The 27,955-nt window shown below is 38.7% G+C and overlaps 1 protein-coding gene across 4 annotated transcripts in view; it reads left to right on the top strand.

Annotated features, from left to right (window-relative positions):
* Window positions 1-27,467, top strand: part of LOC130927087 (alsin-like) — a 61,206-nt gene extending 33,739 nt beyond the window's left edge. For 3 of the 4 annotated variants that reach the window (XM_057852627.1, XM_057852626.1, XM_057852625.1), the window contains 19 exons: window positions 235-305; window positions 2,246-2,312; window positions 2,522-2,700; window positions 5,531-5,596; window positions 5,666-5,764; window positions 5,844-6,008; window positions 7,419-7,530; window positions 7,601-7,678; window positions 7,807-7,943; window positions 10,822-10,977; window positions 11,053-11,167; window positions 11,243-11,400; window positions 15,688-15,786; window positions 15,879-16,061; window positions 19,499-19,544; window positions 19,675-19,736; window positions 22,927-23,076; window positions 23,264-23,360; window positions 25,897-27,464. In XM_057852627.1, coding sequence (XP_057708610.1) covers window positions 235-305; window positions 2,246-2,312; window positions 2,522-2,700; window positions 5,531-5,596; window positions 5,666-5,764; window positions 5,844-6,008; window positions 7,419-7,530; window positions 7,601-7,678; window positions 7,807-7,943; window positions 10,822-10,977; window positions 11,053-11,167; window positions 11,243-11,400; window positions 15,688-15,786; window positions 15,879-16,061; window positions 19,499-19,544; window positions 19,675-19,736; window positions 22,927-23,076; window positions 23,264-23,360; window positions 25,897-25,935 — 2,079 coding nt within the window. In that variant the 3' untranslated portion in view covers window positions 25,936-27,464. Of the gene's footprint in view, window positions 1-234; window positions 306-2,245; window positions 2,313-2,521; window positions 2,701-5,530; window positions 5,597-5,665; window positions 5,765-5,843; window positions 6,009-7,418; window positions 7,531-7,600; window positions 7,679-7,806; window positions 7,944-10,821; window positions 10,978-11,052; window positions 11,168-11,242; window positions 11,401-15,687; window positions 15,787-15,878; window positions 16,062-19,498; window positions 19,545-19,674; window positions 19,737-22,926; window positions 23,077-23,263; window positions 23,361-25,896 lie in introns of all 4 variants that reach the window. The other variant, XM_057852628.1, reaches the window with a different exon arrangement.
* Window positions 27,468-27,955: the final 488 nt, after the last annotated feature.

Here is a 27,955-nt window from a genome sequence, read left to right as displayed (position 1 = left end):
CCTGGAGTGGCTTTCCCTGGTCTTGTGGATTCCTGTCTTTCTTTCTTTTTTTTTTTTTTTTTTTTAACTTAAATATGAGTGTAATATTTTGTGTGTCTACGTAATATTTTCAATGATCAAACACCCCCCCCCCCCCCAAAAAAAAAAAAAAAAAAAAAAAAACATATATATATGTAAAAGGAGGAAAAAGAATGTTTGGATTTACCCTGATAAATAAATCATGTCTCTTTCCAGTTCTCCACTCATCGCGTCTACCCTGTGAACCTTTTGTGGGTAAAACCACTTCCTGAAAATGACAGTGGAAGGTAAGATTGTGTTTTGGCTACTGCAATTGATTTTATATATTGTATTTTTATACTTGGATTCTTACTAGATTAAAAGTTTTATGGGCAGTCTTGGTGTCTACCAATCATGAGCATCATTGATGAGTTTCTAAGTTTATTCTGTAGATTCAAGATTGCGAGCAATAATTTGAAACGAGCATTATGCAATGGCAACAAACTCAACTCAGTTATCTTTTGCATAGTGAACAAATCTGAATCTTCAAGCTGGTTAATGCTTCACTAAGTTAAAATATATTGTTAAACTAAACAAAGGTGAAAATTATATGATGTGTAATTTGAACAATCACCCAACATTTTATTCCTCAAGTGTGGAAAAGATTAATGGCATTATCGTTCTTTTCAAATCTGAAAGATTTGTTCTAAGAATATTTTCAGTTAGTAGTGCAGGTGATTATGAAGTAAATTCATATCTCAAAGCACTACTGTATGTACAGTGGCGCAAATAAGTATTTAGTCAACCACTAATTGTGCAAGTTCTCCCACTTGAAAATATTAGAGAGGCCTGTAATTGTCAACATGGGTAAACATCAACCACGAGAGACAGAATGTGGAAAAAAAAACAAAAAAATCACATTGTTTGATTTTTTTAATTTTTTTTTAAAGAATTTATTTGCAAATTATGGTGGAAAATAAGTATTTGGTCTTTACCAAAAGTTCATCTCATTAACTTTTTATGTACCCTGTGTTGGCAATAATGGAGGCCAAACGTTTTCTGTAACTCTTCACAAGCTTTTCACACACTGTTGCTGGTATTTTGGCCCATTCCTCCATGCAGATCTCCTCTAGAGCAGTGAGGTTTCGGGGCTGTCGTTGGGTAACACGGACTTTCAACTCCGTCCTCACCCCGTGGCGTCAAAATGATAACAAAAACGGGTAGCAAAAATTCCAGAACCACACGGGGGGACCTAGTCAGTGCTGGGACCACAGTAACAAAGGCTACTATCAGTAACACAATGCGCCGCCAGGGACTCAAATCCTGCACTGCCAGACGTGTCCCCCTGCTGAAGAAAGTACATGTCCAGGCCCGTCTGTGTTTCGCTAGAGAGCATTTGGATGATCCAGAAGAGGACTGGGAGAATGTGTTATGGTCAGATGAAACCAAAATAGAACTTTTTGGTAGAAACAAAGGTTCTCTTGTTTGGAGGAAAAAGAGTACTGAATTGCACCATACCGACTGTGAAGCATGGGGGTGGAAACATCATGCATTGGGGCTGTTTTTTCTGCAAAGGGACCAGGACAACTGATCTGTGTAAAGGAATGAATGAATGGGGCCATGTATCGAGAGATTTTGAGTGAAAATCTCCTTCCATCAGCAAGGGCATTGATGATGAGACATGGCTGGGTCTTTCAGCATGACAATAATCTCAAACACACCGCCAGGCAACAAAGGAGTGGCTTCGTAAGAAGCATTTCAAGGTCCTGGAGTGGCCTAGCCAGTCTCTAGGTCTCAACCCCATAGAAAATCTGCGGAGGAAGTTGAAAGTCCGTGTTGCCCAACTAAAGCCCCAAAACATCACTGCTCTAGAAGAGATCTGCATGGAGGAATGGGCCAAAATACCAGCAACAGTGTGTGAAAAGCTCGTGAAGAGTTGCAGAAAACGTTTGGCCTCCGTTATTGTCAACAAAGGGTACATAACAAAGTATTGAGATGAAGTTTTGCTATTGACCAAATACTTATTTTCCACCATGATTTGCAAATAAATTATTTTCTTTTTTTTTTTTTTCACATTCTTTCTCTCATGGTTGAGGTTTAACCATGTTGACAATTACAGGCCTCTCTAATATTTTCAAGTGGGAGAACTTGCACAATTAGTGGTTGACTAAATACTTATTTGCCCCACTGTAGTATCTAAATCAGCACAGGGAAAAAAGCTCTACAATTATGTGTCATCCATCTCCAGCTATGCGATCAAAATGTCATGTCCAGAAGAGACATTCATACTGGTGGCTTCAACACCGCAAGAGAAGGTATGTGCTTGCTTAGCCACAATTACAGTCTTCACGTTGGGATGTCATAACTTAATAAATTAAATTTGTATTCATCTAAATCTGATATTTTGTCCATGCCAGAAAGGCTCATTCACTCCCAACCAAGGTTAAAAAAAACATTTGTCTCAGATGACTTGATGTCACTCAACAAGAGTATTTTTTTGGTTGCTTTTGCACTCACCATGTAGAACAAGTGGCTGCATTTTCTTAATCAAGAGGTGGACCGGGTGCTGAGTGGTGGAGGTCAGGGGTCATCGCCAGGAATAACAGCAATGTCCCGCACGGCTTCCTATACTTTCACAGGAGAGGGTCGGTTCAAGGATGCACAGTATACTGGGAGCTGGCTGGCTGGAAGAGTTCATGGCAGGTCAGAGAATTGAGTCTGCTCCATTACCACCGACCTCATAGACATTCTTGAATCAGGCTTTTGTCCTTAAAATACTCCAGTGATGCCGCTTAGCAGCCTTAACTCATTGCCGCTCATTGACAACGATAGACATTCAATTCAGTTAAACTGGGACGACTGGCTTTGAATGCTCATATTTCAGTGCCATTGATGCCAGTACACGACCAGAATGTTCATTCGCCTCTCCCAGTCCAAATTCATTGGACATCTAGTGCCGTCAATGGCAGCTAAACCGTTAATATTTGTGCCATCAATGGCAGCCAATGAGTTACGATCGGACTGAAGTTCTTCTTAAAAATATACATGACATTTTCTAAACCCTCTTGTGGTTAATTACACGGAAGGTTAAAGGTGCTATGAAATGCTAGAATAAGTGACTTTAAAGTGATAGCAAAAAAGAAAAGGTGATAGAAAGGCTAATAATGAATGTATAGTGATCGCCCTGGGTATCATTTAATTTGTTGTGTACTGTATACAGTATAATAAATGGCTATTAAAATGGCCCTCTGAATGAAACCATAACTACAATGCGGCCCGTGACAAAGATGAGTTTGACTCTTGGTTTAAGTTTACTTGAGTGTGTTTGTCAAATCCACTCAGGGCTAGTTTACCGATTTAATTACAAACCAAAATATATTATATTAGGGCTGCAGTAATGGAATATTTTAGTAATCAAGTACTCCCTGAAAATTCCATCGATTAATCGAGTAATCTGATAAAACTTTTTTTTTTTTTTTTAAGCTAATGAGCAATTGTAAATATCCATGAGGAAACAAGACATTTCACCTAATATTGAACCATTTTTACACAATAAATGTCTTTTAGATTTACATTTTTGAAAACAGCCAACAATTAGCATCTCAGATGTAACTAGAGAAAAAAAAAACACATTCACTGCTTTCACTCAAAAAAATTCAGATCTTATTAAAAAACAACAACCTTATTTCTTACCCAAAAATGCCATTCCGCTTGATAACACATATCAATTAAGTTAGGTGTTTTTCCCCACGGGTTTCATTTGAATTACCTTTTGTGTCAAGCTAGTTTTAAGTTCTAATCAAGTTTTAAGTTAAATTGTAAGTCCTGATCAGTGTTGTTTTTGGCAGCCATTTTAATTTTCGTGTTAGTGTTTTGGATGAAAATGCTTATTAGTCTTAGTCATATTTTAGCCATTTCAAAATGTTTTTGTCGACAATTCTCAAAATGTTTTCGTCTATAACCTCGAAAAATGTTAGTCCATGAAAAAAATAAATAGGTTTCCAATAATTTCGAATGAACATGACAGACGAGCACATAACTGTAGAATCTACAACGACATCACCATTTTAATGATGGTAATACACACTCAGCAGGAAAACAGCACATTATTTCCAATTACTTAAACTCACCTGGACGCCACGAACTGTATGTAAAATGTTTTTCAAGAGCTTAAGAAGACAGTCACCGCGCTAAGTGCTAATGCTAACGTAATGCTATGCTAACGCTACAAGTTAGTGCAGTGTGTGATGATCATTTAGCAAAGACTTTGAAAGGCTAAAGCAACATGGCATATCTAGCCAAGATAAGAACGCAAAACTTACCAAGCAGCACCTGACACGTATGTTTCCCAAAATTAGCCTGGAATGGGCACAGGCTTACTCACCGGAGCGTGTGTGTGGGGCGGAGGGTGTCGGGGGAGAGGCGCATCACATCAAATGAGTGACACGACCAAACACTGCTAAATGCGTTGTAACTACATACAATAAGAAAATATCACACATTGTGAATTCATGGTGGAAACTATGGCGAATTTTCATCTTTCTCGTGTCGTTGGACGACAACTGGCATCCATCTCGTTATGTTTTAGTTTCCCAAGACATGTTTTCAACACGTCATTTTTTCATCATAGTCATGAAAAAATTGTTAGTTGACGAAATATTTTCGTTATCGTCATCGTTGACAAAAACAACACTGGTCCTAGTAGAATTTTGAGTTTTTCCAGTGTTTAAAATAAATATATGATACCTGCTGTATTGAGGCACATTAGGCACCATCGCTACTTGTTTTATCCATCAATGACTAGCGAGCTAAAATTGACAGTTAGCCTTATTATGTTTTTATTTTACACCCGCTTTTTACAGATTAAATAAAGCTTGTATGAAAGACACGTTAGCCACGCATCGACAGTAATCATAATTAATAGAAACCTAGCCCTCTGCGGGGCTAACGTTACGTTAGCAGCAAACAGCAACATTAATCTTCTTTATTAGCGCTACGTTAACTTAATTTTAACTTGTCCCGAGTATTGCTCCTCCGCTCTCGGAGTAAACTGGGTGCCTTCGGTGGAGCGGGGGCTAAAGGTCATCGTTCACAGGGTACAGCCGGCGGTGCGGAAGTGTTGGCGGGGCCGCGGGTAGCCGGGCCGGGCGAGGTAGTGTTATGCAAACGCTGTCTTACAGTGAATACATGAAACAGTGTTCGCCTTGGTCTTCTGCTTGAAATGCACCCACACTTTTGACATTTTCTGCTTTTTCTTGGTGCTTTTCTCTGTGCTTTCGTCAGCTTCTTTCTCATTACCTCTATATTCATATGTGGTTGAAATCAAATATATCCGCCGCCTCACTTTTCTTCCTGTACGCACGTGACGTCAGCATGTTGTGCCGCATTAAAAGTTGTCCGGGCAAAACGTCATGCTTGGAGCTGGCAAAATTGAATGATTCCTCGAGGCAGAGAAAATTCCTCGATCAATTTTTAAAATAGTTACTCGAATTGTTCGAGTAATCATTCAGCTCTATATTATATGCATTTACAGAGGAACAATGAGATGGCCGGATGGACGTACTTACACTGGGAATTTTAAAAATGGACTGGAAGATGGGTAAGTTTTATTATGAACCAATATGGAATGGCTCTGGATGTTTTTCCGTTAACGAATTTGTCCCTCCAGTTATGGTGAATGTATGATTCCTGACAAATTGCTGAATAAAGCAGGCTGCTACCAAGGACACTGGAAAGATGGCAAGATACACGGTTTTGGCATTTATAGGTAAATTTACTGTTTCTTATCAAAAAGGCATGTAGGTCTTTCTTATTAAAAAGTTTCTTTTGATGTTTGACTTTATCAGGTATGCTTCTGGTGAGGTATATGAGGGCTGTTTCAATGAAGGCCAGCGCCACGGCTATGGCATGCTGCGCTCTGGGAAAATGGACAAGAATTCTTCAAACGTCTTCATCGGCCAGTGGTTCTGCGATAAGAGGACTGGATATGGTGTCTGTGATGACATCACCAGGTCTGATTTGCAGCGAGCTCAGTGTCTATACCGCATTAAAAATCAAAAGTGTGCATGTTTTTCTGAATGAGTTACATGGTCCCACGACTAAGAAAAATGCATAAAAAATTAAACTATAAACCACAAGAACAAAAATATGTGTCATTTTGAGAGCATTTATTGTGAAAATTAAAAATTGCATTAACATTATTATGCACGAAAAGACTACAATATGCTATATTCACTCATGCCAAATAATGAAAATGTGTCAACTGCAGTCCTTCAATTCAAGGCGTGTACTTTCTAGTGCTGCAACGATTAATCGATTAACTTAAGTAATTTGATTAGTAAAAAGATTCGAATTACATTTCGCTGCTTCAAGTATTCGTTTACAGTGGCGTTGTAATGGTTTGTTTTGAAAGTGTTTGCATTTAGTTTTATTGATTTGCGTGGATACACTGCCCTCTAGAGGCAATAATGAATGTAACTCATTTCATATGGCTGAATCCAGCTGCTCCCTGTTAAGACCATCATAAGCGAAGTTTTTGTTTGAGCTAATGTTTTTTAATGCATTCATAATTTAGTTTATAGATATATTTAGCCGTGAATTTTGTTTAAACCATTTGTTAAGCGCATTGTAAAAAAAAAAAAAAAAAAAAAGGTTAGCATTTTATAGCATTTAAGCTAGCAGAGTTTTGCTCCGTAAGTTAGCCAATTGTTCTTTTGATGTACTTAGATCTTAATTTATTTACTATTTATGCTGTTTAAGGCTCAGCTCAGGTATTTTAATTGTGTATGTTCCTTATTCGATTATTCGATAATTCGAACTAATTAGTTCATCAATCAATCGACTACTAAAATAATCGCTAGCTGCAGCCCAAGTACATTCATTGCAAAAGGTTGTTGCTATGCAATGTAGTGCAAAAAATAATTTCTCTTATTCTAAAAAAATGAAGGAGATACAATACTAAAACAACTTAATAAACAAAAGGTACTGTTCTGTTCAATAGGTATTGGACGACAGGTGGCACCAAATTTTATCATATTGACTCTTATGAACACAAGAAAAATTCAGAGGATTTACATTATTTCGTTCAATTGCCCTGGCTGAGATACCAGTTTTTTTCAAGCAATACAGTTGTAACAGTAGTTCTATGAAATTGTGGTTTTGCACCCATATTTTACTTTCCTGATTAACAAAAAAGTAAAAAATAAAAAAAGAATTTTTATGATTTTGTTGAGTTACAGAAGTTAAGTTACAAATGTTGCTATTTGCATTTGTTTAATTGGAAATAACCATGAACACGTCATTATTCACGACATCTTTCAACATATTTGACTTAACATTATGAAGTCTTTTGTCACCACTTCTAAATGCAATTAGTTGTTGCTGTTGTATTGAGGCTCACTCACCCTTCTTCATTCTCCCAGGGGTGAGAAGTACATGGGAATGTGGCTGGATGATGAGAGGCACGGGAGCGCCGTGGTCGTGACTCAGTACGGCATGTACTATGAAGGCAATTTCAGGGAAAACAAGATGAGTGTAAGTGATTGGATTACTTTTACTCTGATGAATGTTGCTTTTTTATAGTGCGCTATGGGTGTTCTCTTAGGGCCCCGGTCTGCTGGTATCAGACGATGACACAGCCTTCCACGGGGAGCTTTCCGAAGACTGGACTATTAACGGAAAGGTAGACGACATCTGCTCCCTTTTGTCAAATGCTTCCAATACATGGGTGTGATTTTTGAGAGGTGATTGTCATTAATTCCAGAAGTGTGACTGACATTCTTATAATTATATTCGCTCTCTTTCTCTTAGGGTGTTTTGTCCCTTGCAAATGGTGACACTATACAGGGCCACTTCAGTGGGGAGTGGAGCGGAGGCCTGAAAGTGGACGGAATTTACACTAGACTGGCCGGTGATGAAATTGAAGACAAAGAAAGAAAGAACTTTTTGTGAGTGTTTTGACAGGCTATCATCTTTAACTCTGTGATTGACAGCACTAGACGTCCAATCCGTGTCATCAAAAAGAATTGGACGCCAGACTTGTCAGTGGCTCTGAAGCACATACATTAACAGTTCAAATGAATTACCTATCGAGCGCCGAGTTAATACATGTTAGATTTTAGCTAGTCTATAATCTCTCTCCATTGCAAAAAAATGTATATTCCATTCATTCAACATTTTTGCAGCAATATTTTTCTTCTTAGGGGAAAAAAAGCATCGATTGCACTTAATAAAACCAAACAACATTTTAAAGAATTAACCCGTTTTTGACACTTTTATTCCTCCAGTTAAATGGACAGTTTGCTTCCACTTCTTGTGTACACGGTATTAGTCGTCATTCGCCACAGAGGATGTAGACCATATCTGAGTATTGTTGTTATATCATTTGTCTAAATGTGTTGCACCACCATTTTTGTTCAAATTTCTAATGTTAGAAGCAGCGTTGTTTTCGTCAACGATGACGATAATGAAAATATTTCGTCAACAAACACTTTTTTCATGATGATGAGGAGACTAAAACGAGCTAAACACGTGTTTTTGGAGACCAAAACACAACAGGACGGATGCCTGTTTTGGTCTGACGAGACGAGAATGAAAATGTGCAATAGTTGCTGTCACGTTCACGATGCGTGACATTTTATGTGTAGTTAGCCTGCATCGTAGCAGTGTCTGGTTGTGTCATTCATGACGTGCTGCACCCCCCCCCCCCCCCCACTTCCCGACTCACCATTGTGTCGTCTCCAGTCTCCATGCAGGTTTACACACACTGTAAGATTTGTTTTCTTTGGCCAGAGAGAATATGCAATGTTGCTTTAGCCTTTAAAGGTCTGTGCCGACACTGCTGAGTGATCATTACACTAGTGTAACTCGTGCATTAGAATTAGCCTTATTTTTGAGTAAGAATTTTTAATTTTACAGACCAAAACGTTTTTGTCAACAAAAAACTAGACGAAGACAAACACATTTTGAAAAGACTAAGACGCAAATTAAAAGGACTTCCAAAAAAAAACAACACTGGCTTGAAGCACTAGTGTCACACCGTGCTATTAGCCTAACTTTAGCATTTTGCATTGGTTAGCAATACAGACTTGTTAGCAAAAGCTATATAGGGTTTTTTTGTTGGTTTGTTTTGCTTTAAATCACAACATGTAATTCTCTTTGAGATATCTTTAGTTCAGTCCTTCAAAATGTTTTCTGTTACGCCCCCCACCCAAAGAAAGACATAAACGTTTTACACCCCACCAACTCTCTGCCGCCACTGTAAATAGTATTTTGTAAAAGTATTATTATTATTATAAGTACAAAAAAGTAGTGTTGCAACGATTAATCGATTAACTGGAGTATTCGATTAGAAACAAATATTATAATTAAATTTTGTTGCTTCGAGTATTCTTTTAATTAAAGTGGCTTTGTAATGGTTTATTTTGAAAGTGTTTGCATTTAGTTTTATTGATGAGGGTGGATACACTGCCCTGTGGTCTGCCTTATAGGTATATTTAGCCGTTTTTTTGTGGGAATATGTGTCTGAACCATTTGTTAAGAGCATTGTAAAGAAGAAGAAAAAACTTGAGCATTTTATAGCATTTAAGCTAGCAGACTTTTTCTATGTAAGTTAGCCAATTGTTCTTTTGTTGTACATAGATCCTCATTTTTAAAAAATGTTTTATACCGTTTGAGGCTCAGTTCAGGTATTTTAAATGTTCATGTTCCTTATCCGATTACTCGATTATTCGAACTAACTAGTCCATCGATTAGTCGACAACTAAAATATCGATAGCTGTAGCCCTACAAAAACGTCACATCCAAACTGTAAAAATACACTTGATACACTTTTGACCATTTGATACTGAAAAATCAAATTGGATAAAATCAAAAATAAATTCAAATTGATTAGCAACATTAACTCATGAGGAAAATATGCCAAACAATTTTCTTGAAAATACAAAATAGAACAAAAATGAGAGTGTCCTTGGACAGACGGACAGTTTTATTTTTGCTACAGGCAGTATCCGCTTCTTTCCTATGGTGTGAGGTTATTTTGCACTGAGCAACTTGGTATGCCAGTGCTCGCAAGTTTACTGATATAACACTGACAAAGCGGGATGATTTTTGGCAATATTTGGCACGTTTCCACCGAAAAGAAAAAAAATAAAAAATCAAGCGACTTATCAATGTGATTGGGGTCTAATGTCTTTCCTTGTCTCCCACTGTATTAAAAGTCACAGCAAAAAGCCAAACGCAACATACGCTTCGTGATATTTCCATGTCTTAGCTCTTCAGTTCTCCTGTGCTCTTTGCTGTGTGCTCTTGTTCGGTTCAAAAATACTGTGCACACTCTGAAATGAGAGCGCCATTGCCACCCACTGAGTGAATATAGAATTACACTGTATTATGGTACGGCAAAAATGTACGTTGTTTCCCTGGGGTCACATGCGCCACCCACAGCATCCCTCTGCGCCGTCCTGGGGGGGGGGGGGGGGGGGCGCGTCCACTATTTGAGAAGTACTGCTTTAGTTCAACAGTAAACTGCAACTTGGTCTGACTTTAAACTGCTTGAAATTCTTTTTTTGTAGGTTGGTTTACTGTCTGCTAAACAGCTGCTAGTCGGGCAGTGAGTTGAGTCAAGTGGACTTGTAGACATAACCTGACCAGCAGATATTAATATTATATCATGCAGTTAACACATATTGTCATGCTAAGTCGAATATTCTGGCATTATCCAAAACTGTTCATGTGGAAAAGTGCTAAAGAAAACAGACGACAGAAACATTTTGTACAATGTTTTTTTTTTTTTTTTTTTTGCGTTTTTGTTGTGTTCACGAGCAGCAGGTTGGGTCAGTATGTGGTGGCTGCAGAAGAACGATGGATGTGCGTTTTTGACGAATGCTGGCGGCGACTGGGCTGCGACATCGCAGGCAGAGGAGAGCGTGCAATGGCCTGGGAGAACATTGCCGTTTCCATTACCAGTGCACGGCGACACAGGTTGATACAAAATGCGTATGCAAACACAACTTGTCACTTGATTGTTTAATTTATTTATTTACTGTGTCTGTCTAGCCCGGACCTCAGCAGGTCTCAATCCAAAGTTCTTGAGTGTTTGGAGTGTATTCCTCACCACGCAGATGCAGTCACAAGCACCAGTTATGACAACATACGAAAATACCTCACTAAGGTATTTGAATAATGTCAATATGCATGATTTTATGTATTGTGTATTTGTTTTCAGAGCCCTGTTTGTACATTATAGGCATGCGAGACCCCAATCCACCCGCTTGGTTGGCTAGTGGAGACGCTGGTGACTGTCTATAGGATGACATACTTGGGTGTGGAGTCAAACCATAGGTTGCTTAGGGAGGCTGTGAAGGAAGTGCATGCTTACCTCAAACACCTCTACTCCATTGTCAGGTAGCGCCACTGTCCTTAGAAATATTAAATTACAGTTGCACTGATCGATCGGTTGGCTGATCAGTCCGTGGTATTTTCAGAAATTTTGGGGGATCGGTGATCAATCGATCGCTAAAATATAACTGATCTTCTGTAGAACGCGTCAAGCAAGATACTGAACCCCACGTTGCTCCTGGTGCTGCGTCACCAGTAGGTAGCTGGCGAGATAGTGTAAAGCGCTTTGAGCGCCTTGAAAGGTGGAAAAGCGCTATATAAGTATAACACCAACAGCATAGACTAGAGTCCTTAGCCACTTTAGCCTGCCAGCATTTGGTCAAGGTCATTTGAGATCTTTATTATTGGCATATAATACCACTTGTTGGATATTTTCCTACTCCTGTGACCCCAAAATAGAGAAGATTGTAATCACTATCACTCAGTGCCATGTTGATGAGGGGAGGAGTGAAATTTGTATTGAGGTTTATTAAAGTCACTCTTTGATAATTGTTTTGTGGCCACTAGATGGCCTCATTTCTCTTTTACTTTGTAATTGAATTCACGCAGTTAACTCGTTTAGTGGAGCTGGCATTTCGCTCACATTCAAACCGTTACGGATTTAAAAGGTATAAAAATGCAAAAAAAGGAGTTAAAGATCTGATTTAATTTAGTAGCCATCTTATCCAGAAAGATAATTTATTAATTTCCATAAATCTTATGATTTTCTTTTTGTAAAGCAAGAAAAGGAAGTTAGAAATTAGTAAATTGGAAAGAATGGTTTTATGTAAATGTTTTGTTCAAAAGTTTTAGGATAAAACAAGATTGATTGGAATATTTGAAGAGCCTATGACAGCAAAAAGCTTGTTTATTTCATATTAACGCGGTATTTTATGCTCCTGAATGAAATGAACCGCTTGGATGTGTGTGGAAGCGATCGTTTTATATATTCAATTTTTGAATCCCACGCCATGAAAATGAGTGACTTCCGGCTTCAGTCTCAGGTTCTGGACGAATGCATATGTTACGTCACCCGGGTCAGCATCTCACAATACAGCATTGCTTTATAGCATGCAGATGGACTGCGGATTTATCTGATTTTGCGGATTAATTCGTTTATTTTTCACATCACGCGAGCCAAACGGCTACAGAAAATTGTTGCTGCACCAGGGAGAGGCGTATGAGCCTTTTTTGGGTTTCAAAAGGTTCCCGTTCACCATGGATATTGGCCAAAATAAGCCCTACTACTGTGGGACCATTGGACTTAGAGGAAGTGAGTAAAAATCGTATTTTGTATTATGTCAAATATTGGGATCATGGCGCACGTTTAATACGGAGGTGGCTTGCATTTTGTGGCTGATTGTCCATTGAAAATGCCACTCTGCCGACGACCAGCGGCTTGTCGCACCCCCCCCCCCCGCCGGGAGAAGGCAATTCTCAGGCTAATTGCCCTCTTCGTGTGCCTGGTGTTCTGTCAAATTTTCAACCCCATCAGAAATTGCAATTTTGTGTTAAAAATGGCTGCGAACACAGCGATTACAAAGTAAACACTACAAACTTTCTTTAAATAATGTACACTCCTTGCATTTCTGCAGATATTTACCGTATTGGCCCGAATATAAGACTGTGTTTTTTGCATTGAAATAAGATTGAAAAAGAGGGGGGTCGTTTTATATTCGCGGTCTAGACATTATACCCATTCACGACGCTAGATGACGCCAGATATCATTGAAGCGATGTTCTGTTATGACACATCTTAGCTACTCTCCCCATTCATGACGCTAGATGGCGCCAGATATCATTGAAGCGATGTTCTGTCATGACAGAGCTCAGCTACTAGTGTACCCAGTTTGCATTATTTTATTGCAATGTTTTTACTTATTCAGATTTGTTTCAAGACTACAGTTACAGTGAGACTTCACTTTGATGGTTAATGCAGTTATTGCAGATCTTGTTGTTTTATCACAATAGATCGGTTTATTTACATTTCAAAAACCAGAAGCCATTCATTTACGAATGTGATTGCACTTTATTTTACATATTTAAATGTTCAGATATTAAGATTTGAATGAGGCAAAATAACATGCTTTTTCTCTCAAATATATTGTTATAATCATTTGTCTCGGATATACAGTAATTATTTTCTGTATAAAAATTAATTTGGTGTTCAAAACGTCTTTTTTTCAAACTCGAGTCTTGAAAAAGAGGGGGTCGTCTTATAATCAGGGCCGTCTTATATTCAGGCCAATACGGTAAGTATATCTTTTCATGGGACAACACTGACAAAATCACACTTTGACACAATGAAAAGTTGTTTGTGTGCAGCTTACATAATAGAGTTAATTTATTTTCCCCTCAAAATAACTCAAAATATAGCCAGTAATATCTAAAACCCTGGCAACAAAAGTGAGTACACACCTTAGTGAATACGTACATCCCTAAATTTCCAAATTGAGTACTGCTTGTCATTTTCCCTCCAAAATGTCATGTGACTCATTACGGGTGTGCTGTCAGCATTGCTGCAGAGATTGAAGAGGTGGGGGGTCAGCGTATTAGTGCTCAGACTATACGCCATACTCTACATCAAATTGGTGTGCATGGCTGTCACCCCAGGAGGAAGCCTCTTCTGAAGGCGGTACACAAGAAAGCCCGCAAACAGTTTGCTGAAGTAATGTCAACAAAGCACATGGATTACTGGAACCATGTCCTATGGTCTGATGAGACAAAGATTCATTTGTTTGATTCCGATGGTCTTAAGCATGTGTGGCGGCGACCAGGTGAGGAGTACAAAGATATGTGTGTCATGCCTACAGTCAAGCATGGTGGTGGGAATGACCCTCCCACCTCTTCAATCTCTGCAGCAATGCTGACAGCACTCCTGTAACGTGACATGATATTTTGGAGGGAAAATGACAAGCAGTACTCAATTTGGACATTTAGGGATGTACATAGTTCCCATGCGGTGTACTCACTTTTGTTGCCTGGGGTTTAGATATTAATGGCTATATTTTTAGTTATTTTGAGGGGAAAATAAATTAAGTCTTATTATATAAGCTGCACAGAGACTACTTTTCATTGTGTCAAAGTGTCATTTTGTCAGTGTTGCCCCATGAAAAGATATATATCTGCAGATATGCGAGGGGCGTACTCACTTTTGTGATACACTGTATTTACTTACGCTTGATCATGGACAGACATGTAGAAAAGTTCTCCTCAGACACATCCTGCCATGTTAGCTGCACAACAACTGCACGCCACTCTCTGTTTATGTCTTCGGCGTGTAGTAAGGCATTATTTTACGCCATATTCGACATGTTGACGATGTGGCAGCTACGCGCTCCTCCGCCGTCGGCCGGTTTGTCCAGCGATACTCTCCAGCTGCTTCCCCGGCGAGCTTGCCTGTCTGTAACAGGGGAACGAGCTGTAACTTGCTTGCCACTGGGCGGGTTGCCGATCGGCAAAGACAATTGACAACCCCGCCGCTGTGTGAGATGATCCCGGGTAGTCTTGAGTGATTGTTTTGCTTCGAAAGCCGAGAATAGACTTTGAGACATCACTCTGTTCGGGTTAGCATTTCCGCAAACTGTCATGCCTCTTGGTTTGTTTACATTCTCCAAAGCCGGGGCAGGGAAATGACAAAAGCCTGACTAACTACTGTGGCATAAAATATCGTTCGGGAGGTGCGACACTAAAGTTGAAGTCGACAGTCTTGATCATTATGGAGTAATTTTATCATGTCATACTGAATAAATGCATTTTTATTATTTCATATTCCATTTAGTACAAGACTGTCATATGTCATGACCATACCGTTTATTTAGCAAATGGGGAAAAAATACTTCGATAAAAAGAATATCCTGTAAGATATTGGAGTAGATAGACTGAAACAATGACATCTTGCGGCTCTGTTTGTCGCATTTTCCTCGTTCTGAATAATTCCCCCTCAATGGGTTGAATTCTAAATCGGATGAAACCATAAAACTGCCGACGTCATCCTTCTGTTGGAGACGCTAGAGTCATCTGCGCTTTCCCAAATTGTTGTATATAGTCGAATTCTCTCAAAATATGATTCTGATTCACATAATAATGCTATTTAAGATTTTTTTTATCCTGTCGTACGCACTTTAAAAGTTCATTTAAAAAAAAAAAAAAATCAAGATCGGCACTTTTCGAAAATCAGTGATCGGCCAGAAAATTCCACTCACAAAAATAAACATTTATGGTCAGATTTGGTTTCAGTACCCCAACATTGTGCAAGAAAGTACCAAAGCAACACACTTTTTGTTGACCACTGTTATCGTACTTTTGTTTCAGGTTCCTTTTTCCTGGTTTACCAAATGATGGCAGCGTTCTACCAGATACTCCTGTTTCTCCATGTAGAATCAGATACAGCTCATATTCAGATGAGCCAAGGTGGGTGATCACAATGCCCCCAAAAAGTAGAACTTTATGTTGCCGCATTTGCTTCAAAATTATTAACATATGAAGCCTTTCTCCTCCCTCAGCTTTGTCTCAGTTGTAAGCAGCTCCGCTCTGCTCCTCCCACTGCTGCTCCCTCAACTCTATCAACCTCTTTTCGTGTTGTACTGCCTCCACGACGAACAGCAGGAAGCGCAGTACTGGGAGCGCATCTTGCGACTCAACAAGCAGCCTGATCAGTCCTTGCTCAGTTTCCTAGGAGTTCAGGAGTGAGTGTTCAACACAAGGGCGTAGGTTTGCATAGGGACGGTAGGGACATAACACTACCAACTTTTCAGGATGCTCAAATTGTCCCCACCAACTTTTAAGCAACCTTATTTGCATTATATAATGACTTAAGCTATATAGGTAATTTAATTGTCTTCCCATATGTTGTAATATTAGAATTGACCCTACCATTATAAAATGAATTACAGTACTTTAATTATGTTCAGACTTAAATTGACCCCTTTACACTTGCTGAATGTGCCAGTCCATTTTTCCACCTGAAATGCACGTTTGATTGGTTAATGACTCCCCCCCCCCCCCCCCACACACACACACACACACACACACGCGCATTCACTACCCCCATAGAAATACAACATGCCACCTTGCCTTCCTCCTCCTTCGAAGACTAGGGATATTACTTTATATAAGTTTTATATACAGTGGGGAGAACAAGTATTTGATACACTGCCGATTTTGCTGGTTTTCCCACTTGCAAAGCATGTAGAGGTCTGTAATTTGTATCATAAGTTCTCTTCAACTGTGAGGGACGGAATCTAATACAAAAAAAAAAACAACAACAGAAAATCACGTTGTATGATTTTTAAATAATAAATTTGCATTTAATTGCATGAAATAAGTATTTGATACATCACAAAAATCGAACTTAATATTTGGTACAGAAACCTTTGTTTGCTATTACAGATACCAAACGTTTCCTGTAGTCCTTGACAAGATTTGCACACACTGCAGCAGGGATTTTGGCCCACTCCTCCATGCAGATCTTCTCCAGAGCCTTCAGGTTTCGGGGCTGCTGCCGGGCAACACGGACTTTCAGCTCCCTCCAAAGATTTTCTATCGGGTTCAGATCTGGTGGCTGGCTAGGCCACTCCAGGACCTTAAGATGCTTCTTACGGAGCCACTCTTTAGTGCTTTGGCTGTGTGCTTTGGGTCGTTGTCATGCTGGAAGACCCAGCCACGACCCATCTTCAGGGCTCTCACTGAAGGAAGGAGGTTGTCAGCCAAGATCTGGCGATACATAGCCCCATCCATCCTCCCCTCAATACGGTGCAGTCGTCCTGTACCCTCGGCAGAGAAGCAGCCCCAAAAAATGTTTCCTCCTCCATGTTTCACGGTTGGGATGGTGTTTTTGGGGTTGTACTCATACTTCTTTTTCTTCCAAACACGACGAGCCAAGTTTAGACCAAAAAGTTCCATTTTGGTCTCATACAACCACATGACCTTCTCCCATTACTCCTCTGGATCATCCAAATGGTCAGTGGCAAACTTCAGACGTGTCTGGACATGTACTGGCTTCAGCAGCGGGACCTTGCGTGCGCTGTAGGATTTTAATCCATGACGGCGTAATGTGTTTCCGATGGTTTTCTTCGAGACTGTGGTTCCAGCTCTCTTCAGGTAAATGACCAGGTCCTGCCGTGTAGTTCTGGGCTGATCCCTCACCTTCCTCCTGATCAGTGATGCCCCACGAGGTGAGATCTTGCGTGGAGCCTCAGAACGAGGCAGATTGACCGTCAACTTGAACTTCTTCCATTTTCTAATAATCGCTCCAACAGTTGTTACCTTCTCACCAAGCTGCTTGCTTATTTTCCTGTAGCCCATCCCAGCCTTATGCAGGTCTATTATTTTATCCCTGATGTCCTTACACAGCTCTTTGGTCTTGGCCATTGTGGAGAGGTTGGAGTTTGTTTGTTTGAACATGTGAACAGGTGTCTTTTATACAAGTCCAAACAGGTGCAGTTACTTCTGGTAATGAGTGGAGGACAGGAGGGGTTCTTAAAAAAGAACTAAGAGCCGAAATATTTACTAGTTGGTAATGTATCAAATACTTATTTCATGCAGTTAAATACAAATGTATTATTTAAAAATTATACAATGGGATTTTCTGGATTTTTGTATTAGATTCCGTCCCTCACAGTTAAAGAGAACTTATGATACAAATTGCAGACCTCTACATGACTTGCAAGTGAGAAAACCAGCAAAATCGGCAGTTTATCAAATACTTGTTCTCCCCACTGTCTACAGTATATATATATTTATACGTTTTTTTCCGCCAGCAGCTGCCACTGTAAGTAATGTAAAAAGACGTCAATGTTGTGTAGATGAGGAACACACCACTAATTTTGCTACTGAAAGTCCGACCTGTATCAGAGTTAGCATAACGTTTATCTGTGTGAATTTCTCGAACTCGAGGAGGAAGCTGCTTTGAGAGAAATATCATTCTAGATTTTTTCTACTGTGAACGTCAATTAAACTGTAAGAAATGCAGTGAACCAAGGTTTACCCCCTTCTCCCCAGTTTTCATTTTATTTATGTGGTCTTAAAGCAGTCCAAAGGAGCTTTCTTTTTTTTAGTTGAGTTTGGCTGTGCTTGAACAAAAGCAGTAGTGTTTTACCTGAAAGAAGGCTCCGTTTTAATTTTTTTGTTATTCCGTGACTAAGATTTTTTTTTTTTTTTTTTTTTGTCATTTAGACAATTTTGATTGGTATTAAGACAAATGTTTTTTTTTTTTTTTTTTTTTTTTTTTTTTTTGCGTTCCTGGATACTTCAGAGATGATTAAGAAGTTTGTATTTCTTGTGTATGTTAATATTAATTCGTGTTCAAATGACGCAATTTAAATTTGCTAATAAAATCCAGACATTTATTCTGGAAGTTTTCATAATGTTTCTTTAGTAGTTTTTGAAAACAAAGGTTTGAATCGAACGGTGTATCACCTGAACACGTGCACTGCCTTGGGGGGGGGGGCACATAAACATAAATCCCCCTTGTTTTGCGTGTAAATCTACTAGAAAAATTGAAATTATCTGCCAGTACTTCAAGTCAATTTTACGCAGATTTCTTGAAATGAGAAAAATAGCTAGCTGAAAATAAGAAAACAGACATTTTCGGCAAAAAAATGTGTAAATTTAATCTTAAAAAAAACTTTATTGTCAGAAATGTTCTTAATTCAAGAATAGATTTTTTTTTCTTAATTTAGGTTTAAAATTTACCAACTTTTAGATGTATGGGCTTCATAAGAACAAAGAATCCGACACAGTAATCTATTAACTAGCCTTTAAAACTCAAAACAAAATGGAGAATATTATTCGACTAGATTTAAGAAAAAAATATCAGATTCGAACGTTATACTGTAAATTTGCAGTGTGAAAGTATAAGTCAATACGGATTCATTTTGCATTAACCATTTAGCCTATCAATTAATTAGGTTCTTATTGTTGAGAAATGTTGCCCTGACCGCCGTCCACCCAGTCTGTTTGGTCTTATTAATGTCCCGTCCTCAGCAAAAAGTGTACATGCAGTTTATGCTGTTATAGCGTCCCTACCAATATTGGGACCAAACCTACGCCCTTGGTTCAAAATCATCACATTGAGCATAATGAGAAACTCATGTATGATTTTGTCTTTCTTAATAACTTACAGGAAGTTCTGGCCAATGTGGATGTCTGTTCTGGGGGAGAAACAACAGGTGTTGATATTCAGTCTCAAAGGAGACATAAGACAAAAATGTAGCAAAAATAAGTTTTTAAAAAAAAAAAAAGCCATTTCATTAGAAAACCTTTTAAATTTCTTTCCTGTTGTCTTAATGCGACCGACAGATTGTATCCAGCAGTAAAGATGTCAGTTTTGGAGGTGCCGTTGAAACACTCCAACAAATCAGGTAAGTTGTATTTGTCTCTTAAATGTAACAAATATGTTGCTGCATCATTCAACAGCGATGTCAGTCAGATCTGTCGCAGATATGGTTTTCATCCGAGGGGTATGATGTCTTGCAACTCAGACTAATCAACTATTTTGATAGTTGATTCATTTTTTTAGGTCGATGGATGAACTAATAAATGGTCCAAATAATTAAAAAAAAAACAACAACAAATATTCTTATGCTATTAATTTTTATTTTTTAAATCAATTTGCTTCTTTTTTTAATGTGAAAAGAACAGTTAATATTTTTTAATTCAAAAAGGAAAACTCAGTAGTCTTTTTTTCATTAAAAGGGATTCACGGAGAGAAAGACTTATAGTTCTTAAAAGATCAATGTTATTACAGTATGAGTAAAAATAATTTGATGTTGAAACCCCTTTTGATGTTTTCGTTTTTATACAATTTGTAAAATTAGTTTAACAAGTAGGTCGCCGTTGTTGTTGACGTCGCAGGGCGGTGACGTCACATGGGTACGCTGCCGGCTGGCTTCCAGAGTATGACACTACCGACATAAACATGTCATCTGTTCAACCCTTTCAATTTGAACCCGAGAGGAACATTAATGAGCATGACAGCACTGTCGATAATTCACAAAAACCAGCAGCAAAAGCAAAATGAACAGGAAAGACGAGACGGGAGTAGCGGGGAAAAAACAGCGTTCTGCTAAAATGTGCTACACCGGCGAAACGTCTACAAGAGGCGAATTTGACACCTAAAGTACTACCGAGCGCTTTCAGCTTGTTTTGTTTAGATACATACAGACAGAAAATACTGAAGATGCCTTAAGAAAATACATAAACGTAGTAATATTAAATAACGGTGGTTTAAATACGCTACGTGACTAATGTGGTCAACAGAGAAAAGGAGAGAAAGAGAAGGGAAACAAAAGAGACAAAACACTGCTTAAAAGTATGCGAGGGAAACACATGCAAGTATTTTGAGGCAATGAAAAGGTAATAAAAGACTCAATAAAAAAACACGAATAGTAAGGACTCGCAGCTTTTAACCGATGTGCGAATGTGTTGGACGTCTCGTCGCGTAGGAAAGAATTGCAGATCACCGGTAGTGATCGTCTAGTGACAGTGACAAACTATGTCATCACTCCGAGCGTCCATAAAACTGCATAGTTCAAAACATGTACTAAACATGATAGATTTTTTTTTTAAAATGACAATATTTTATGTGTTTCTAATAACATTTTAGTAAAAGAGAACAACTCTGGCTTATTCAAGCCTATAAGCAGGGGTGCACATAAGTGGTCCGCATGCGTACTGGATGGAGACAAACGCACTGGCCCTCAATGGCTTCCATACGCTTTTGCGCACTGATGGCTGACCACTGTATTTGCGGCGGACACGACAAAATCACTTCTCAAAATGTCAAAGAGGCCAGCCCCACTGAGTAATTATTTCCGTGTTCCCCCACCCCCGTCAAAAGATAGACATACAACAGAGACGTCACCGGGGCTACCGAAAAAAAGGACTTTTGCTGAAAAGTGGCTTTAGGAGGTACCATGGCTAGAAGCAAATGATGCTCGCACGAAAATGTGGTACAAAATTTGCCGTGAGAATTCCAATGTCTCTGATAAGAGCAGCGCATTTTATATAGGGTCAAAGAATTTCAGCCATCCAAACTTTGAAAAGCACGAAAAAAACAGAGAGCATGTGGCAAACTATTGATGTCAGACAGGACCCCGCTCGCCCTATGGACAAGTGGCGGAATAAAGTTAATGAAGAACAGCGCCATGCACTGACAAAAGTGTTTTTGCTCGCATTTCACAAAGTTAAACATGCACGTTCAATGAGCTCTTATGAGGAGGACGTCCCACTTTTACAAAGGCTTGGAGTTAATGTGGGAGCCGCATAATGCCCTTTATTTTGAATTAGTGCTTTTATTTTTATTTCTTTACATTTCACTTCAAAGTAATGGCAATGTTGTTGTGCCAGTTGATGTTAATCAAGCATTAATTATTAATATAATTAATTAAAGGTAATTGGCTCTAAGTAAAGCTTGTCATAATTTAATCGCATCAGGCGGGTCGGCGGGTCGGCTCTCAAGCTCAATGAGGACCAAGTCACATCTCCAGGTCCTCCTCTGAGAACCTGGGAAAAAAAAAAAAGTGCACCCCTGCCTATAAGCCTTTAAGTCAGAGGTTCCCTATAAAAATGTATTTTTTTTTTTTTTTTTTTTTTTAATCTGAAAAAAAAGAACTAAATATTATCTATATTTACAAATAAAATATTGTCTTTATTTTTAAATCTAAAAATTTTCTTGATTTTTTTTTTTTTGTTTAGTTTAGTTTTTTTTGTTTTTTTTTTTGTTACAATAGGAAAACAAACAGTAACTACAGGGAGTCCCCCTGGTTACATACGAGTTCCGTACTTCCGCTAGCAATGTAACCCGATTTTCCACGTAAATCGGAATTAAGCCTTTAAACACCCCATGATACCCCTTGAACCTCAAAATAACTGTCCTCAATTATGTATTAAATGTCATATTAATAAGATAAGTAAAAAATAACATACTGTGAGGTAGGTTGTGTTAAATGCCGTTATATTCAAAGACCATTCGGGCTTTACCCGCTAGTGTGTCGCCTTGCTGAGAGAAAAGGGCGCTCTGGAAAGAGTAGGGAGGCGCGTGAAGGGGGATATTGTGACCGCTCAGGTCTCCAGCATACTGTCTCTTAACGCCATCCGAAAAAAACGGATCGGGAGGAGTCCATGCAGGGACGAAGCAGCAGCATGAGATGAAGGGATTGGGATCTGACGCCATCAGGAACTGCAGGACGGCAGTGACACTGCTGGGGGAGGTGTGTGTGTGTGGGGGGGGGTCTAGGTACTTTTACGCGGCCAAAAAAAGGACTGGAGACAGAATCGCATACGAGACTCCGGTGTCGTAAAGTCTGGGTACGTCGTAACCCGGGACTACCTGTATTCTGATTTTTCTATGCCTTTCTATTTCATTGACGATTACAGAAATTTTCAGTTTGATTCCAGCAAGAAAGAAAAAACAAAACATGAAGTTGATGCACATGATTTATGTTCGTGGCCGTCCAAATATTCCCTGAGTTTATGGCACTAATTTAGAACATGATTTATAAATGGAATCTATTGCTTACTGTCACTTTTATGTCCCCAATACTCTCACAGCACCACTTTCACTCCGTCAGACAAACTCCTAGTCATCCAGAATACCTTTGAGGAATTGACCCAGGAAATAAAACCCACGCAGGACGGTGACTTCCTGTGGTGCATGGACGACCTGCTTCCTCTCTTCCTCTACGTTGTGTTGAGGGCCAGGTGCACACTCGCACACAGACTTAAATTATGTTTCAGTGTAACCGACAGCAATAGACGTCCAATACATTTTGACTGGGAGCAGCTGACAAGCAGATTGATCGTTGCGAGCCCCTCCCAGTCCATATGGATTGGACATCTATGGCTGCCAATAGTAGCCAAAGAGTTAAAACGCTACTCTGTTGTTTAGAATCAGAAACCTAGGAGCTGAAGTGAGTCTAATAGAAGACTTGATGGACCCCAACGTTCAGCATGGCGAGTTGGGACTGATGTTCACCACGTTGAAGGTGAGCCTCCTCCATCTCATCATCATCATCATCTCTCTGGAGTACCAAAGCGGTCTGTAATAAAATAGTGCTTTGGCGCCATCTAGTGTGTTTTGGTGGAAGTAGGTATCACACTCATTATTATAAAGCTAATGCTCCTGCCTTTATTTTCGTCCCGTCCAGCTGGAATAGTAAAATTACTACCTGCTTCAACAATAAATTTACTCCTGTTCGACATTCTTCCTCTTGTAACCCATTTTCAAGTTCAGATTAAAATGTGTCGCTGATAGAATCGAGTCACGATTATATTTTACATCTAAAAACTCCCAAACATAAAAAACACCTATAACTCTTCCCTACATATTATCTATCTGTCTGTCTAGGTTTTATTACACGATTTCAACTTTTATGGTTCTTTGGGGTCTTCAAAATTTTGTTTTGAGTACTTTTTAACAAGATTCGATCATTAAATTAGTGTGAAAATTTGACAGTGGCTGACACCGCCAAGTGTGAGAACAGTGGTTCTTAACTTGGGTTCGATCGACTCCAGGGTCGAACCCCAGGGGTTCGGTGGGTAAGTCTAAGGGGTTCGGTGAAGGTAAAGAAACGCAGAGCCCTATTTTCGTACGCTGATTAACTCTAATAAAAGTAGTCATCCAAAAAATGTACTCAAGTACAAGTAAAAAATGTGTCCAGCTAAAAAAATCAAGTAATGAGTAACAACGTGAGTAACTGCTTATTTTTGTTTGATTTTAATTAACAAAGGTGTTTTTGCCTCTCAGCACAAACTTACTTTACTGTACAATAACTCATTACATAACCACATTAAGCCAAAGAAATAGGAAAAAAAATATTGAATTATGGCGAGAGGGAAAAAAAGACTTATACAGTGTCCTCTATAATTATTGGCAGCCCTGGTTAAGATGTGTTTTTTAGCTTCTAATATTTTTTTTCTATTCAAATAATATGGGACCTTAATGGGAAAAAAAGAGAAAAATCCAACCTTCAATACAAGTGCATTTATTCAGTGGGTAAAAAATCCCACATAAAGAAATAATTATTTGGCATCAAATAATGTGTGTCACAATTATTAGCACCCCTGGTGTTAATACTTTGTACAACCCCCTTTTGCCAACAAAACAAGGTCTGGGGACTGAGATGGCCATGGGCACCGCATCTTTCGTGGCACGCCAGACCACCAGAGTGTTTGGTTCCAAAAAGCTCAATCCTGGCCTCATCTGACCAAAGCACACGGTCCCAGACTCTGGGACCGTGTGCTTTGGTCAGATGAGACCAAGATTGAGCTTTGGTCAGATGAGACCAAGATTGAGCTTTTTGGAACCAAACACACTAAGTGGGTCTGGCGTGCCACGAAAGATGCGCATGCTGAAAAGCACCTCATACCCACTGTGAAGTATGGGGATAGGTCAGTGATGCTGTGGAGCTGTTTCGCTTCCAAAGGCCCTGGGAACCTTGTTAGGGTGCATGGCATCATGAATGCTTTGAAATACCAGGACATTTTAAATCAAAATCTGTTGCCCTCTGCCCGAAAGCTGAAGATGGGTCGTCACTGGGTCTTTCAGCAAGACAATGACCCTAAACATATGGCCAAATCTACACAGAAATGGTTCACCAGACATAAAATCAAACTCCTCCCATGGCCATCTCAGTCCCCAGACCTTGTTTTGTTAAAAAAAAAAGGGGTTGTACAAAGTTTTAACACCAGGGGGTGCTAATAATTGTGACACACATTATTTGATGTCAAATAATTATTTCTTTGTGGGATTTTTTTCCCCACTGAATAAATGCACTTGTATTGAAGGTTGGATTTTTCTATTTTTTTCCATTATAGTCCCATATTATTTGAATTAAAACAAAAATATTAGAAGCTAAAAAAACATCTTAACCAGGGGTGCCAATAATTATGGAGGGAACTGTACGTCCAAAGAGCTTGAGTGCCCTCTAGTGGAGAAAATAGCTCCTAGTTTGAATGATAAATACGTGTAGTTCCTTCATAGTTACTATTATGTCATTGAAAGGCATATCCCTGGTTTTCTGTGGTCAATCGGTGCCAAATAAAAACAGTTTAAAGGTTTAAATCACCGTTTTTGAGTCATGTTGAGGGGAGCGCTCTATGTGAAATGCTTCAGAGGAATGGAGTAAGAGTAGTGTTTGTGCCAACCGTTTTTTGGGGTTTTTTTACCTCGCTAGAACTTGGGATCAAAGTCTGATACATCTTGTGAGTGAATTTCAGACTTGTGGCCAATGTATTTAAGTCCCATGGCTATGAAGAAGACAGAAGTTGGTAGATTGAGGGAAGAAAATGAGGAAACACAAGGCAGGCAGTGTAGTTTTACAGTGTAAAGTTGGGGGAGAAGCTGAAAGTAGTCCTTTGACACTTCTTGCACTACCTTTAAACAATTATAAGCCTTGTTGTTGTGGGATTTTACTGCAATTTAGACTTTTAATTTCACACAAATGAGTAGGTAGGCAAATATTTAAAATTCAGTTTTCCATAATCGTATGAAAATATGAAGTGCATTTGTGTGTTTGTCAGGCCTGCTACATGCAGATCCAACTGGAGTCGGTGACATAGCAATGAGCAAGAAGGACCGAACCAGCAACAAGCATTATTCCACTTTGCATACAGAACCACGAACAAGTATGTTTCAACATTTCTCATTGGGTGTTCTCAATTTTCAGCTACTTTTAGAACTAGTGGTCTGAACACAAAACGTCTCAGGGAAGCTTAAGTCTGATGTTACATTCTTCATGCTGTTTTTAAGAAAGGGAACACAACTAAAATGATTATTACTACTGACTATTTGCTTTTTGAAGCAAAACAAAATATATTTGCATGCTTTAGCAGTCAGTATTTTTATAAGCATTTCACTGGTTGCAAACTAGATAAAAAGTTCTATTTCATGTAAAAAAAATATGACAAATTATATATTGTTAGTGTTGAGAGAAGTCACTACTTTTCAGGAAATTTAAAAACTAAAAATGCAGCTGTGTATCACTACAATATTGTATAAAAGTTCATTTATTGTAGTATCTTGATTGAAAAAGTGAAACTAAAACACTACTAAATTCAAACTGGTTTGTAGTGAAGCTTTATAATCAATGGCTCTTTTTGATTTGGACTTATGAATTTTCACCACAATCTTCAGTTTTTATAGACACATTTCTCGGGGAATCAGTACAGTATAAAGTTATAGGTATTAAAAAGGGAAAACACTTATAAGGGTGTGGTCATCTTTCAGATTTAAATTTATGATGATTTTGCTGACTACTGGTTAAAAGCATTTCGTGCAATTTTTTTAAGGGGGGGTGCGTGAATAGCCACTGTTACTAGTTTTTCTATGAATGATACACTACTGCATTTAGGCGAATGAACTAAATAAGCACTTTTGGATTCTTTCTTTTTACATGCAAATGCAGGTGTTTATCTTCTGTTGGGTGTCACATTTCACAGTTAAATATATGAGAATTGTACTTTCAAATAATATCCTGTATGGAATTTTTTTTTTTCTCGTTTTGACTTGTGCACTTAATCCATTTTAGAACACACAAAATACATTCCAGGAATCAGCACGGGTTATCTGAAGTACTTGAATGCAGAGTAACAAATGCACTGTCAATCATGCAACAAATTTTCACACTCTCATATCAGATTTAGACAGTTCATCACACATTTCAAATGTGTTAGACTGAATACATCGGTCTGATTATTTTTAGAATTTTGTTATGAGGAATGTCAACAATAAGATGAGAACAATCATTTGTCAGTAGAAATGAATATAGATTCATCTAAATGAACAATCAGAGATGAATATTTTTGTAAGAGGAGATTGAACAATGTACAGTATTTGTGATGTTGCTGAAGCACATTAACACTTTTTAACATATCAAATGAGTGGCTTTTGCTTGACACCTTAATTAAAGGATTCACATGAGTTTGCGTGTCTTAGTTTTGTTCTTTCCTCCAAAAACTAGAAAATCGGTTAAAATTTTATGGAGCAAGTATCATGTAATATTACAGGTAGTCCCCGGGTTACGAACAAGTTCCATTCCTATGCAGGCGATGCAACCCGAATTTCCACGTAAATCGGAATTAATCCTTTAAGTGCCCCAAAATACCCCCTAAATCTCAAAATAACTATCAGAAACATGTATTATATGTAATTGTAATGTCCTCGCCAAGACGTTGGAGCTAAATCTTAGCTAGACGGCAAGCTAAACTGTCTCTCACTGGGCTCTGCGACTTTTTCGTGGATGCAAATGTGCTCTTCCTCGTGTGTACATGCGGTTTTACTCGCATGTGGAAGTACTACCTGGTGTGCGCTCCCTGCGCCAAAATAAAAGCATGCATCACAAAACAAAAGTCAACATTATCAAATCAAATACACATTTCGTCAAAGGCCAGAAAAGTCATATTAATACAATTTAAGTGAAAACTAAGGGACTATGTATGCGACAAAAAAAAAAAAAAAACGACTGGAGACAAAATGGCGGACAAGACTCCAGCGTCGTAAAGCTGAAATCACGTAAATCAGGTCTGTCGTAACCCAAGGACTACCTGTATTTAAAGAGAGAATTCATTTTAAGACAAAATA

The sequence above is a fragment of the Corythoichthys intestinalis genome, chromosome 12, assembly GCF_030265065.1.
Source record: "Corythoichthys intestinalis isolate RoL2023-P3 chromosome 12, ASM3026506v1, whole genome shotgun sequence".
Classification (NCBI taxonomy): domain Eukaryota; kingdom Metazoa; phylum Chordata; class Actinopteri; order Syngnathiformes; family Syngnathidae; genus Corythoichthys; species Corythoichthys intestinalis.
The sequence above is the reverse complement of the archived record's forward strand: the minus strand, read 5'-3'. Positions and strand labels throughout refer to the sequence as shown.